At 67.4% G+C, this 12,710-nt stretch overlaps 1 protein-coding gene across 2 annotated transcripts in view; it reads right to left on the bottom strand.

Annotated features, from left to right (window-relative positions):
* Positions 1-246: 246 nt before the first annotated feature.
* The window catches only part of TP73 (tumor protein p73), a 42,232-nt gene continuing 29,768 nt past the window's right edge, over positions 247-12,710 (bottom strand). Inside the window, exons 5-14 of one of the 2 annotated variants that reach the window (XM_070403937.1) lie at positions 9,256-9,442; positions 8,821-8,931; positions 6,481-6,590; positions 6,033-6,175; positions 5,693-5,781; positions 4,917-5,038; positions 4,292-4,440; positions 3,952-4,090; positions 3,546-3,639; positions 247-2,067 (exon numbers count right to left, since the gene is read on the bottom strand). In XM_070403937.1, coding sequence (XP_070260038.1) covers positions 1,427-2,067; positions 3,546-3,639; positions 3,952-4,090; positions 4,292-4,440; positions 4,917-5,038; positions 5,693-5,781; positions 6,033-6,175; positions 6,481-6,590; positions 8,821-8,931; positions 9,256-9,442 — 1,785 coding nt within the window. In that variant the 3' untranslated portion in view covers positions 247-1,426. Of the gene's footprint in view, positions 2,068-3,545; positions 3,640-3,951; positions 4,091-4,291; positions 4,441-4,916; positions 5,039-5,692; positions 5,782-6,032; positions 6,176-6,480; positions 6,591-8,820; positions 8,937-9,255; positions 9,443-12,710 lie in introns of both variants that reach the window. The other variant, XM_070403938.1, reaches the window with a different exon arrangement.

Genomic DNA, 12,710 nt, shown 5'->3' with positions numbered 1-12,710 from the left:
GGTGAGGGCGCCCGGCCTGGAGAGGACCCTGAGGAAGGGTTTGGGGTGGAGGCCTGTGTGGCCTTGCTCACCCCGTCAGGAGAGCTCTGAGCCACTGGAGGTCTCCCCCCCGACACACACCCCTCCCTGCGCCAGACTTCCCCACCCAGACTTCCCCAGGTGCCTGGAAACCTACAAGGAAATTGGCAGGTGACACCCACCCCTCCGCAGAGCGGACCCTGCGCCTGAGGGGGCCGCCCTGGCTCCAGACCCAAGGGCGTCAGCTAGGAGTCCCCAGCCACGAGCAAACCCAGGGCCACCAGGGCTGTGTCCACCTCCCCCCGCCTGGGGGCCTCACCTGCTTCTGTGGAGCCATCAGTGACAGGGGCACTGAGCCCGCAGTGACCCACAGGGACCCGGCAAGGGACAGGGGCCTGCCGACTGGGAAGCCGGACGCCTGCCCCCAGCGGGGTCTCAGCTCAGTGTGCCCTGGTCAGGTCCCCCCACCCCTGCCTGGAACGAGGGGCTGGCTTCATCCCTGCCCTGCAGCCCAGCTCCCAGCAGCCCCATCAGGCCGCACGCAGAAGCCACCTCCCAGCCCAGGAGGGGCCTTCCTGTCCGGCTCCCTCCGCGGGGGAGGGGCTCTCCCTGCCCCAGCCTCCAACGTGCATGGTCACCCAGGGGAGGGGGTGCTGCTTGACAGGAGGGCTCCCCCAGCCCTGCCCCAGCGCCTTCAGGCGGCCTCTCCATCTCAGCCCCTCAAGCCAGACCAGAGCCCCGGGGGGAGCCCCTCAGCCTCTAGCCCGGCTTGTTGCGTGGACCTGGGCCCCCTGGGCTGACTCCACAGGGAATGTTAACAGCGAGTTTCTTTAAGAAAGAAGGCCGATCCACCATGTAGACGGTATCGTTTTATCAAGCAGCGATGGCGCCCTGCCCTGAGGAGCCGCCTTCCTCATCTACTGATGGTCCCCGAGAGAGGAGGCTGTGGCCAGCGGTGCAGCAGGGCCTTGGGGGGGGGGGGGGCAGCAGGGCCTTGGGGGGAGGGCAGCAGGGCCTTGGGGGGGCAGCAGGGCCTTGGGGGGGCAGCAGGGCCTTGGGGGGCAGCAGGGCCTTGGCGGTGCTCCCTCGCCAGGAGCTCCCTGGGCCCCCAGGAGGGACGGTGCGCTTGGCAATGCCCCCCTCCCAGCTTCGCCAAGTCCAGCGAGAGTCTGGCCTTCGTGGGGGCAGCTGAGTCGGGGTGGGACGAGCAGTCAAGTGTGCGAGGGGCAGGGGCTGACCCTTGAGTCCAGCGAGGGCCCCAGCCTGGGACACAGTCTGGAGAACCTCCTGGAAAGAAATGCTTTAGACACAACCCTGCCGTGGTGGCTCCCGGCCAGGGACCCGGGGACTGTGTGGCCGTCCATCCGTCCATCCATCCACCCGTCCAGCCGCGGGGCTCCTTTGATCTCTAAGGACCTCTCTCCGCGGAGCCGTTCCCGACATCGCTGGCTCTGCACACTCTCCGCGCAGCAACTCCGCGAGCCCCTCCGGGCCAGGCGCACGGCCCACGGCCCACGGGCGGCCTCTCCCGGGCTCTGGAGGCTGGGCCTGGCTTTGTCCCGGGCTCGGCCCCAGGTCCGGCCTCCCGGGTCAGATTTTGAGCAGAAGGAGGAGACAAAGCCAGGCTTCTCCGCCTCCGTCCGCAGAGGCCCGGCGCGCTCTCCGCGGGCCCCGGGGCGCGCCCTGTCTCCCCCGCCGCGCGCGCCCCGCCGGTCAGTTGGCCTCCGCCTCCGTGAGCTCCTCCTTGATGGACTGTCTCCGCGCCTTGCAGTCCGGGAGGTCGAAGCCGAAGTCCGCCCACTCGTCGGGCGCCGCGCCCGCGCCGGGGCCGCGGTTGGGGATGGTGATGGTGTGGCGCACGCGGAAGTGCACCGCCTCCATGACGCGCTGGCGCGGCAGCTCCCCGGCGCCGCCGAGGGCGAAGGCGGCCGCGTTGCTGCTGGAGCGGATCAGCGGCTGCGCCCCGCAGTCGTGGCTCTGCTTCAGGTCCTGCAGGCCCCTCCAGATGGTCAGCCGGAACTGCTCCGGGATCTCCAGGGCGCCCAGTTCCTGCGAGAGCGGCGGGGGCGCGGCCTGGTCGGAGGCGGAGCCGCAGGCCCTGCCCATCCCCTCCCAGCGCGCCCTCTGCCTGGGGAACCCCTGCTCCTGCAGCGCCCCCAGGACCAGGAGGGACGAGGGACCCCCTGACCTGCAGGGCCCCAGACGCCCTGGAACTTGACAGTGGGGCGCAATAGAGCAGCTCTGCGGGGCCCACAGGGACCGGAGTCTGGGCCCCCGCTCCCTCTCCTGCGGGGGGGGGGGGGGGGGGGGGGGCTTGGACACGCCCTGTTTTGGGGGCCCTGACAGAGGTGCCAGGAGAGCTAAAGGGTGAGGCATGTGCTAGGACCGAGGGTGTGGTCACTGCTGAGCTGTGCACGGCCTGGGGCCATCTACAATCAGCGTGACCAATGCGCCGGCCCCTGAGACCACCGCGGAGCACCGGGTCCCCCACCCCTGCCCGCTCATCATGCCGTGAGGGCTAACACTGCAGGCCCAGCGGCGGGTCACCAGGGACGTGAGTGGACACACAGGCTGCTGACAGGGCCGCCCTCCGAGCGAATGGCCCCGGTCCCTCTGACAAACCCCTTGCCTGGCCTATGGCTCTGGGCTGGGCTCCGGCGGCCACAGCCGAGCCTCCTGGGCCTCTGCCTGCCCTTCCCTTGGCTAAAGCGCCTTCCGGCCCAGCGCCCAGAGCAGGGGCAGTCCTTCGTGGTTTAGGAGAAACTCGAGGCCGGCTTTGGGGTCAGCCCGTCTGTGCTGAGCTCAGCATGCCAGCAGCCCCGAGAGCCTGCATTCCCATGTGCGGGGCGCTGACGCAGACCAGCGCCCAGGCGCCCCGGCCTTTGCCTTCTGAAACTCTAAGCTCTAGAGACAGCCCCTCTTCCCCAAACCAAGGATAGCCTGGTAGCGGGGCCAGTGATCTCCAGTTGTGCCACCCCAGCCCACCCTGTGCCACCCCAGCCCACCTCGTTCTACCCAGCCCACCCCTGTGCCACCCCAGCCCACCTCGTTCTACCCAGCCCACCCCTGTGCCACCCCAGCCCACCTCGTTCTACCCAGCCCACCCCTGTGCCACCCCAGCCCACCTCGTTCTACCCAGCCCACCCCTGTGCCACCCCAGCCCACCCCTGTGCCACCCCAGCCCACCTCGTTCTACCCAGCCCACCCCTGTGCCACCCCAGCCCACCGCCCGTGCCACCCCAGCCCACCGCCCGTGCCACCCCAGCCCACCGCCCGTGCCACCCCAGCCCACCGCCCGTGCCACCCCAGCCCACCGCCCGTGCCACCCTCAGCCACCGCCTACACAGCCAGACTTGCCTACACTCCTGAGTGGACTTCAGCCAAAGGCAGAGGTGGGGATATGGACGGACTTGGGGAAAAGGTTTCCCAAATTTCACAGCCCCCCTCCCCACACTTGAAGAACAGGGACTGGCCAGAGCCCACCCCAGAGGGAGGTGAGAGCCCTCTGCCGGGCGGCCGGGCGGTACCTCCAGGGTCAGGTTCTGCAGCTGGTAGATGCTGTGCACGCCGTGGGAGGTGAAACGCTCGATGCAGTTGGGACAGCCCAGGCCTGTGAGAAAACTGCAGAGAGAACCCGCCTGGCTGGGTGGGCACTGCCCCCCTCCAGGCGGCTCCTGGGCACCCACTGGCCACCCTCCCACGTGGCCACCGGGTCATGGCCGTGCTCCCCTGGGCCCAGCCTCCAAGGGAACCCGAGCTTTTGTGGGGGACCCACTCCCCACAGTTCTCTGCCTCTGCCTCTCTCCACACGGCAGAGGGACTGACACACGGACGGCGGGCAGCACGCTGAGGCCGGCCCAGGCCCAGGCCCGCGGACCAGGAGCCACGAAGGGCCAGTGGGTTAGTGTCCGGGCCCAGCAGCGGCCCACATACCTGACCAGGCTGGGGTCGGCGTGGTAGGAGGGAGGCGGGGTGCAGTGGGACCCCGAGACCATGGGCTGGGAGCCGTGGCTGCCGTTCATCTCGCCGTTGGCCGGCAGGGTGTGGCCGTGGCTGTTGAGGATCCCGGGGCCTGGCGGGAGGCGGGGGCCTGTCTGAGCCGAGGCACAGCCTCCGCCGGAGCAGGACTGCGCCAAGGGGACTCCCGTGGCCAGAGCTGCCGCGGGAGGGCCCCGGTGTGGGCCCTGAGCTGGGCAGAAGCGTCCTGTCCGGAGCCAGGCCAACCCTTGGGCCTCCCCAACCCGCCCCGGGGCCCCACCGCCCAGCGACTCACCCATGGGCCCCAGGTTGGGCCCGGCCGCAGAGCTGTGCGGGGGCGGCTGGCCCACCAGCTGGTTGACCGAGGGCAGCTTGCTGACGCCCCCGTGGGGTTTGTTCACCGGCGAGAGGACCGGCCCGTAGGAGGGAGGCTGCAGGTGGCTCCTGCTCGGAAAGTACAACCGTGTGGGCCAGGGCTCAGGCCGCTGCCTGCCCATCAGTCACCTCTGCCTGGTGCCCCTGCCAGGGGGGTGGGGACCCTGACCCCTGACCCCGAGCGGAGGGTCAGAGACACCTCCCTCCTCACCCAGCCTGCCCAGGACGAGGTGCCTGCTCACGGGCCCAGGCCACGGGGAGGGAGGTGGGGCGGCTCCTGCCACTGGAGTCGCCCTCGGTGTTGGTGGGTTGGTGCTGCTCTGACCACCCCCTCCTCACCCTCCAGGCAGCAGGCATCTAGGGTGCCCCTTGGTGGAGAGAAATCAGTGCCGGCCGTGGCCACTGCAGTTCAGGAAGGCTTTCTGGAGGAGGGGACGCCAAGCGGGGCCTCGCTGCCTGTGCAGAGGCCGCAGCTCGGGAGGGATGTCTGGCCACGGGCAGCGCCCCCCGCCCCCCACCCCCACCCCCGCGGAGGTGGCACTCACGGCCGCTGCAGGAGCTGCTGCTGCTGCCGGTAGGAGTCCACCACCTGCTGGGGCACCAGCTCCATCAGCTCCAGGCTCTCCTTCACCTTCATCAGGATCTCGAAGTTCTCCCGGCCCCGCACCTGCAACGGGAGGCAGCTTCTGCCCAGGAGTCCGGGAGCCTCGGGACCCTCAGGCCCTCCTTCCCTCCTTCCCAGGAGGGTGGGCAGGTGTCCTCTGTCCACACAGCCACGCCCCCTCCCCTGCCCCTGAGCCTTCACCCCGCCTCTCTCCACCCCTCCCCAGTGCTCAGCACACTCGGGGTTCAGGGCCAAAGAACTCAGCGAATAGGGGGTTTTAGAAGAAGGGACTCATTCTTGACTCAAAAGTGAAAAACTCGCCTAACGGAAGGCCAGTCCTAGCCCAGCACGTGGTGACTTAATCCGTCAACTGGATGATTCAGATCACGTGATACTTGTGTTGCCGTGGGTGACAGTGATGCCTGACAGACCTATATTGGGGGGAGGGTCCTAATGCCTGCCCCCCGCCCGCCCCCCCCGCCCCCCCCCCGGGAGCTGCATCATCCACAGGCTGAATCCAAGCTCGGAGCTGCAGGCGCAGACCCTGACTTGGCGGGGTCCCCTCTCCCTGTGTCCGCCCCGTCTGCTCTCCCCTCACGCCCCTGCCACCTGCAGACCCTGGTCTCAGCTCTCAGGGTGCCCGGCCGCTCTGGCTGCCCGGTGGCCCCAGCGTCTCCCCCGCCGCCCAGCCTGGGCTCCGCAGACCGGGACACTCACGTGCATGTAGTACACGTCCTCGTCCCCGTGCCGCCTCTTCTTCGTGCCGGTGCCCAGGGCGGGGACGGCAGAGGGGCTCTGCTTGAAGGCTGGAGGGCGGACGGGAAAGGCTCTTGAGTGGCAGGGAGGAGGCGGGACAATGCAGACCCAGCCAATGGGACCCCCACCACCCGCCCATGCTGGATGGAGCTGGCCCCGGGCGGCCACGAGGGGGGCTGGCTCTCTGCCCTGGACACAGGCTCACGACGCCCCTGCCTGCATTCACCCGGGGATGGCCGCACTAACACGGGGTGGCCCGGCCGCCCGCCCCCTGGCCCCCCCTGGCCTGAGCCCTGCTCACCGCGCTTGCTGGCGGCCCCGCTCTTGGCCGCGCTCTCGTTCAGGGCCTGCTGCTCCCGGTAGTGGTCCTCGTCGGCCTTGCGGTCTCGGCCGGGACACGCACAGATGCGGCCCTCGAAGGACCGGCGGCCCAGCACCTGGCCACTGGCGGGGAGCAGCAGGGACTGTGAGGTTCAGGCCCCAGCCCCATCTGCCCTCCCGCCCAGCTCGGACTGTGAGGGGCCAAGGGGTCGGGACTGAGTGACCCGCTGCTCTTGGACACCAGGTCCCTCCCCAGGCCCAGCTCTGCTCCAGCAGCCCCTGCAGCCCCGAAGGCCCACCCTCCCCGTGCACCCTCTGCCGGGCGCCTGTCCACCCCCTTGGGCCCACCTCTTCTTGCCTCCCTGTCTCCACCCCCCCTGGCAGCGGGGCCGGGTCCCTGACACCCCCCCCCGCCCCCGTGTGCTCACTCGCGGTTCTCCAGGGTGATGATGACGAGGATGGGCCGGCGGTTCATGCCCCCCACGCAGCTGCTGTTGCACATGAAGTTGTACAGGATGGTGGTGAACTCCGTCCCCACCTACAGGGGAGGGGCAAGGGCTTCAGTGTCAGCATGTGGGCCCCACCCACTGAGGTGGGGACTCCTGGCCTTCAAAGCACCATCCCTCACAGCTGGTCCTGGCCCTGGGGAGGCTTGGGGGAGGGGGGCATGCTCTGTGGTCCTTTGTCATCGACCCCCCCATCTATCCACCTACCCATTCATCCACCCATCCACCTATCCATCCATCCACCCATCATCTATCCATTCATCATCCACCCATCCATCATCCATCCATCCACCCATCCACCCACCCATCCATCCATCCATCGACTCATCCATCCATCTATTATCCATCCATCATCCATTTATGCATCCTTCCTTCCATCCATCCATCCATCCATCCACTAATCTGTCCATTCATCCACTCATCCATCCATTTATCCATCCATCCATCATCCATTTATGCACCCTTCCTTCTTCCATCCATTCACCCTCTATCCATCCATCTACCCATCCACTCATCCATCCATCATCCATTTATGCATCCTTCCTTCCATCCATCCATTCATCCATCCATCCATCCATCCATCCACTAATCTGTCCATTCATCCACTCATCCATCCATTTATCCATCCATCCATCATCCATTTATGTATCCTTCCTTCCTTCCATCCACTCACCCTCCATCCATTCATCTACCCATCCATCCACCCACCCATCCTTCCATCCTTCCATCCATTCATCCATCCATCCATCCAACCATCCATTCATTCACCCATCCATCCCTCCCTCCCCCATCCATGCAACTATTCACTCATGTGAATGCCAAGCACTGTGCTGGCTCTGGGTACCAAATGACCTCAGACCTGGCCAAGAGGCACAGAGTGCTATGGTCTGGTTGCCTGACCATCGCTCCTGGCACAGGTTGGAGGTCAAGTCCTGGAGGCTGGGTGCGAGTGGGCACAGGTGTGTATGTGCACGGTGTGGGCTCTCCTGGGCACCAGGGTGCCCTGCACTGCCGGGCAGACTCCGGGCCCCAGCACACACCGCCTAACGGAAGTGGACACACAGACTGCTGACAGGGAGTGTGTGGAGGACTGAGACTTGAACCCAGAACTCCTGACCACAAAATGGGAGGTTGTCATGGTTTCCCGGCTCAGAATATAACCACCAGTCACTGGCTTAGGAAAACTGAGCCTTTCACAGAACAGCCAGCAGGGGGCAGGAGAGCCCTGCTTGCCAGGCCAAGCCCTGGCTGGTGAAGGTGGGGCCAGGGTGAAGGGGGAGAGAGGGCAGGGCAATCACACCCAACTTGGGCCCTGGTCCCACTAAGCTAAGTGCTGCTCTTAGGCCTGGGACGCGTGGGGGGAGGGGCGGCAGGGACAGCTTTGAGGGTCTCGGCTGGTTTCAGAACCAGGTAGAGGAAAGGAGGGCTCGCTGTCCACTCCCTGTCCCGGCCCCCATCCCACCATCACCCTCGGCCCCTCCACCCCCACTTCTCTCCACCCCCAGCTTTTCATCCCAGCCAGGCCCCACATCGGCTCCAAAATGGCACCCCCAGAACCGCTGCCTCCAGGTCAAGGTCCGACCCCCAGGGTCTCTGCATCCTGCCCATCTCTTGCAGCTCCCCCGCCACCCTCCACCTTCCAGGGGTCACCCCTCATCTCCAGGCCCCACAGGTGCTGTGCCCCTGACTGGGGTCTCTCCTGTCCCCCTGCCCTCCCACTGAACCCAACGCACCCCCGTCCTCCGGCCTCAGCCCTTCCACCCTCAGTCCTGTGTGTGGGAACAGACAGGTGGGAAGAGGAGAGATGTGGCTCAGTGGTGGAGATCGACCCATGAACCAGGAGGTCACGGTTCGATTCCCGGTCAGGACACATGCCCGGGAGTGGATTCCATCCCTAGTGGAGGGCGGGCAGGAGGCAGCCGATCAATGATTCTCTCTCCTCATTGGTGTTTCTCTCTCTCTCTCCCTCTCCCTTCCTCTCTGAAATCAATAAAAATACATTTTTTTTTAAAAAAGGGGGACAGAGGAGGGCTGAGCTCAGAGATCGTTAGCCACCCGCCCCCCCCCGTAGATGGGGACCCAGTGCCCAGAGCGGCCCGAGGGCAAGGGGTCTGCAGGAGCAGGCCCTTGGGGTGAGGGGGGCGCTCGGTGCCATGGACTTCACGTGGGGACACGGGACAAACGAGTCTGCCGGCTGAGGTGACCCGCGAGCCTCTGCCCCGCCCCTCAGGTGCCTGTGGCCCTGCCCACCTGCCGGCCTACCTGGGGGGGCTCGTAGGGCACCACGACGCTCTGCCTGCCCGTGACAGGGTCTTCCACGTACTGCGAAAGGTTGTTGCCCTCCACGCGGATGAGGTGGCTGGCGGGGGCAGACTGTCCTGCCGGGAGGGGACACGGCCTCAGAGGTGCCCAGCGGGTCTGGCCACCCCGGGCCAGGTGTGTCCCGCACTCAGCGCCTCAAGGCCTGGCCCTGGGCCTAGGGGGTGGGATGCAGGCCAGCAGCCCTGGTGCCCTGGGGGTGCCAAGCCCAGCAGCCCTGCCCGGCTCTGCTCAGGCACTTGCCCCTGGGGCCCCAGCCGGCCGAGCTGGGAGGAAATGGGGGGACGCTGAGCCCGCCATCAGCTCACACCCGCCCCCCCCCCCCCACGGCCTTGCTGCTCCCGGGCATGGGCACGGGGCGCAGGGCTGGGGCCTCACCCTCGTTGAAATCCCGCCCGAGCTCGTGGTTGGGGCAGCGCTTCACGACCTCGGTCACGTGCTCCGCCTTCTTGTAGACGGGCATGGCGCGCACGGTGGTGCCCGGCGGCGGCGGCGAGGACACCTGGATCTGGATGGGGCACGTCTTGGCGATCTGGCAGTACAGCTTCTTCAGCAGCGGCGAGTACTGGACGGGGCGGGGCGGAGGATGGGGATGAGGCCGCAGTCCCAGCTCCACACCCTCCCGTGTGCGCCCGCGGGAGGCACCCCCTCCCCAAGCTCTCCGAGGACTGGCTTCCTCCGTGGGCCCCACCCTGGGGAGACAGGTCCCACTGGGTCCCTTTCTTGGATGAGGACAGTCGAGGGCAGGAAAGGGAGCCGGAGCAGGGGGAGAGTGGGGGCTGGGAGGGGGCTGGGAGCAGGTCCGCCCGGTCCGCCCGCCTGGCTTTTCCTGCTGTGAACCTCTGTGTGCCGGGCCGCAGCACGGGCGGGCCAGGAGTGACAGGGTCTGTGGGGCCGCGTGCCTGGGCAGCCCCAGCACAGGGGGCAGGAGAGGCCACGGAGGGAGGCTACCGGGGCTCACCAGCCAGCGCCTACGGGGGTGCAGCCAGGCTCCAAGCACAGCTGAGTGATGTGCCCGTGGTCCCCCAACCCCCGCAGCTCCCAGACAGACCTGGTCTGAGCCGCAGGGGCTCCCGCTTTAGGAGCCTGGTCCGGACAGGAGGGCCGTGAAGATGGGACTCGGGCCGCTCCCAGCCGAGCCCAGCTCCGTACACAGGCCCCCTTGAAGCTCGTGGGGTCTGGACTCCCGGTCAGAGTCCCTGAAACGGGGACCTGCAGCAGCTGGCCATGGCGCAGTCAGGGGGGCAGGGGGCGCTCGTGGTCACCCCGCCCCAGGGAGGAGCGGGGAGCTGTCCCTGGTGCTGCAGGGCCCACAGGCGCCCGCCCCTCCCGGGGTTGGGCCGGCAAAAGCAGAGGCTGCCAGGGGTGGCAGGGCCTCACCTGGGCAAGCAGCGGGTGGGCCAGGCCCAGGCAGAACACGGGGAGCACCTCTCCTTCCCTCGCGCTGCTTCCTGGTAAGGTCACCACCAACCCGAGGCCGGGCCCGCTCCCCACAGGGCTCCCTGCCGCCTGCTCACCGGGCTCTCGGGCGCACACCTGCCCGCCCACCCAACAAGGTGGTCCCCACACCTGGCAGCATCAGGTGTGACATCGGCGGCCGGGGGTGGGCAGCAGGGGAGCCTGGAGGGCCAAGCCTGGGGTCGGGCCGGTGTGACCCGCAGGAGCCCCCACCCGGGCACCGGCTGTCCCTCCTCCCAGAGCTCCGGGCCTTGGGTGGGTGCTGAGGACACGGGGCAGAAAGGACAGGTCCCTGCCGGCCTGTGGGAAAGGTCCCGTGGAGACACGCCCTCCCCGCCCGCCCTCCTGCTGCTCCTTCCCCGGAACCGCTAGATGGATGTGTTTCAACAGATTCGGAGCCGATAAAATCTTATTTATCTTCGGCTGTTGACACGGAGCCGCCCAGACTTGCCTGCTGTGGGGCGCGCATCCCCCACGCTGGCAGGAAATGCTGTGCCCACACGCTGGGGTATGCCCACCCTGCCCTCTCCACGCCCCCCCTTTCCCTCCTCCGACCCCACCCCTCTCCCTGACCCCCAGTCCTCCAGGGGCTGGCCCAGCTGGGAGCTGAGGTCCGTCCGGCAGGGCTGAAGGGGCCTGGGCAGAAGGCGGCAGTGGTGGGTGGCAGGCGAGGCACGGAGCTGTTAATTCCTGGCGCCCACTCCTCAGCAGCGGGGTGCCCAGCGCCCGCCGTGGGCAGGCTCGGGCAGGAGGCGAGTGGGGAGGTGATAATAACTTGTCTGTCATTTCCCAGGGACATGCAGCATCTTGCAAACCGCAAATACCGTTAACCAGCTCGGGCGAATCTGTTACAACAGATTCTGGAAGACCGGGCTGCGGGGGGAAGGGGGGGGACGGGGGGGCTGTTTTTTAATGTTTTTTAGGGCCCACTTTTATCTGCTTTCTGTGCACATGTGTGCCCCTGTTCAGAGCCATGCTTCTCTCCTCTCTGGAGCTGAGGGCCCCCCTCCCCAAGGCCCAGACCCTCTCACCCTGGGATGCCACATGGCTGCAGCACGCGGCCCACAGGGAGCCCAGGCCACCAGCCCCCAAACCCACACCGGAGTCAGGGACCCGTCTCTCCTTCCTGGTGAGGAGGGGCCTCCAAGGTGACATAAGCCAAGGACACTTGCTCCAGCCCCTCATGGGGCCTGTCACCCTGCACTGCCCGGCTCACTCCCAGCCTCACCCCCAGCCTCACTCCCAGCCTCACTCCCCGGCCTCACCCCCAGCCTCACTCCCAGCCTCACTCCCCGGCCTCACTCCCAGCCTCACTCCCAGCCTCACTCCCCGGCCTCACTCCCCGGCCTCACTGCCCGGCCTCACTCCCAGCCTCACTGCCCAGCTCACTCCCAGCCTCAATCCCAGCCTCACTCCCAGCCTCACTGCCCAGCCTCACTCCCAGGCTCACTCCCAGCCTCACTGCCTGGCTCACTCCCAGGCTCACTGCCAGCCTCACTCCCAGCCTCACTCCCCGGCCTCACTGCCCAGCTCACTCCCAGCCTCAATCCCAGCCTCACTCCCAGCCTCACTGCCCAGCCTCACTCCCAGGCTCACTCCCAGCCTCACTGCCTGGCTCACTCCCAGGCTCACTGCCCAGCCTCACTCCCAGCCTCACTCCCAGCCTCACTGCCCAGCCTCACTCCCAGGCTCACTGCCCAGCTCACTCCCAGCCTCATTCCCAGCCTCACTCCCAGCCTCACTCCCAGGCTCACTCCCAGCCTCACTACCCAGGCTCACTCCCAGGCTCACTCCCAGCCTCACTCCCAGGCTCACTCCCAGCCTCACTACCCAGGCTCACTCCCAGCCTCACTCCCAGGCTCACTGCCCAGCCTCACTCCCAGGCTCACTCCCAGCCTCACTCCCAGGCTCACTGCCCAGCCTCACTCCCAGCCTCACTCCCAGGCTCACTGCCCAGCTCACTCCCAGCCTCACTCCCAGCCTCACTCCCAGGCTCACTGCCCAGCTCACTCCCAGGCTCACTCCCAGGCTCACTCCCAGCCTCACTCCCAGGCTCACTGCCCAGCTCACTCCCAGGCTCACTCCCAGCCTCACTCCCAGGCTCACTCCCAGCCTCACTCCCAGGCTCACTCCCAGGCTCACTCCCAGCCTCACTCCCAGCCTCACTCCCAGCCTCACTCCCAGCCTCACTGCCCAGCTCTCTGTCTCACTCAGCGGGAGCTGCAGAGTGAGCTCTGACAGGTGCCAGGAGGCTGGGACAAGGTCACAGGGAAGCCACCAGCCTTGAGAGGAGTCGTGGCCATCTGCGACAAACCACCCAGCCTGCTTCAGAGCACGCACAAGGCAGCCCACAGGCAGCGTCCAAAGTGACCGGG

The sequence above is a fragment of the Myotis yumanensis genome, unplaced genomic scaffold (assembly GCF_028538775.1).
Source record: "Myotis yumanensis isolate MYYU_CA2020_CCGP unplaced genomic scaffold, mMyoYum1.0.hap1 SCAF_2, whole genome shotgun sequence".
Classification (NCBI taxonomy): domain Eukaryota; kingdom Metazoa; phylum Chordata; class Mammalia; order Chiroptera; family Vespertilionidae; genus Myotis; species Myotis yumanensis.
Note: the sequence above shows the minus strand (reverse complement) of the source record. Positions and strands in the feature narration are given on the sequence as shown.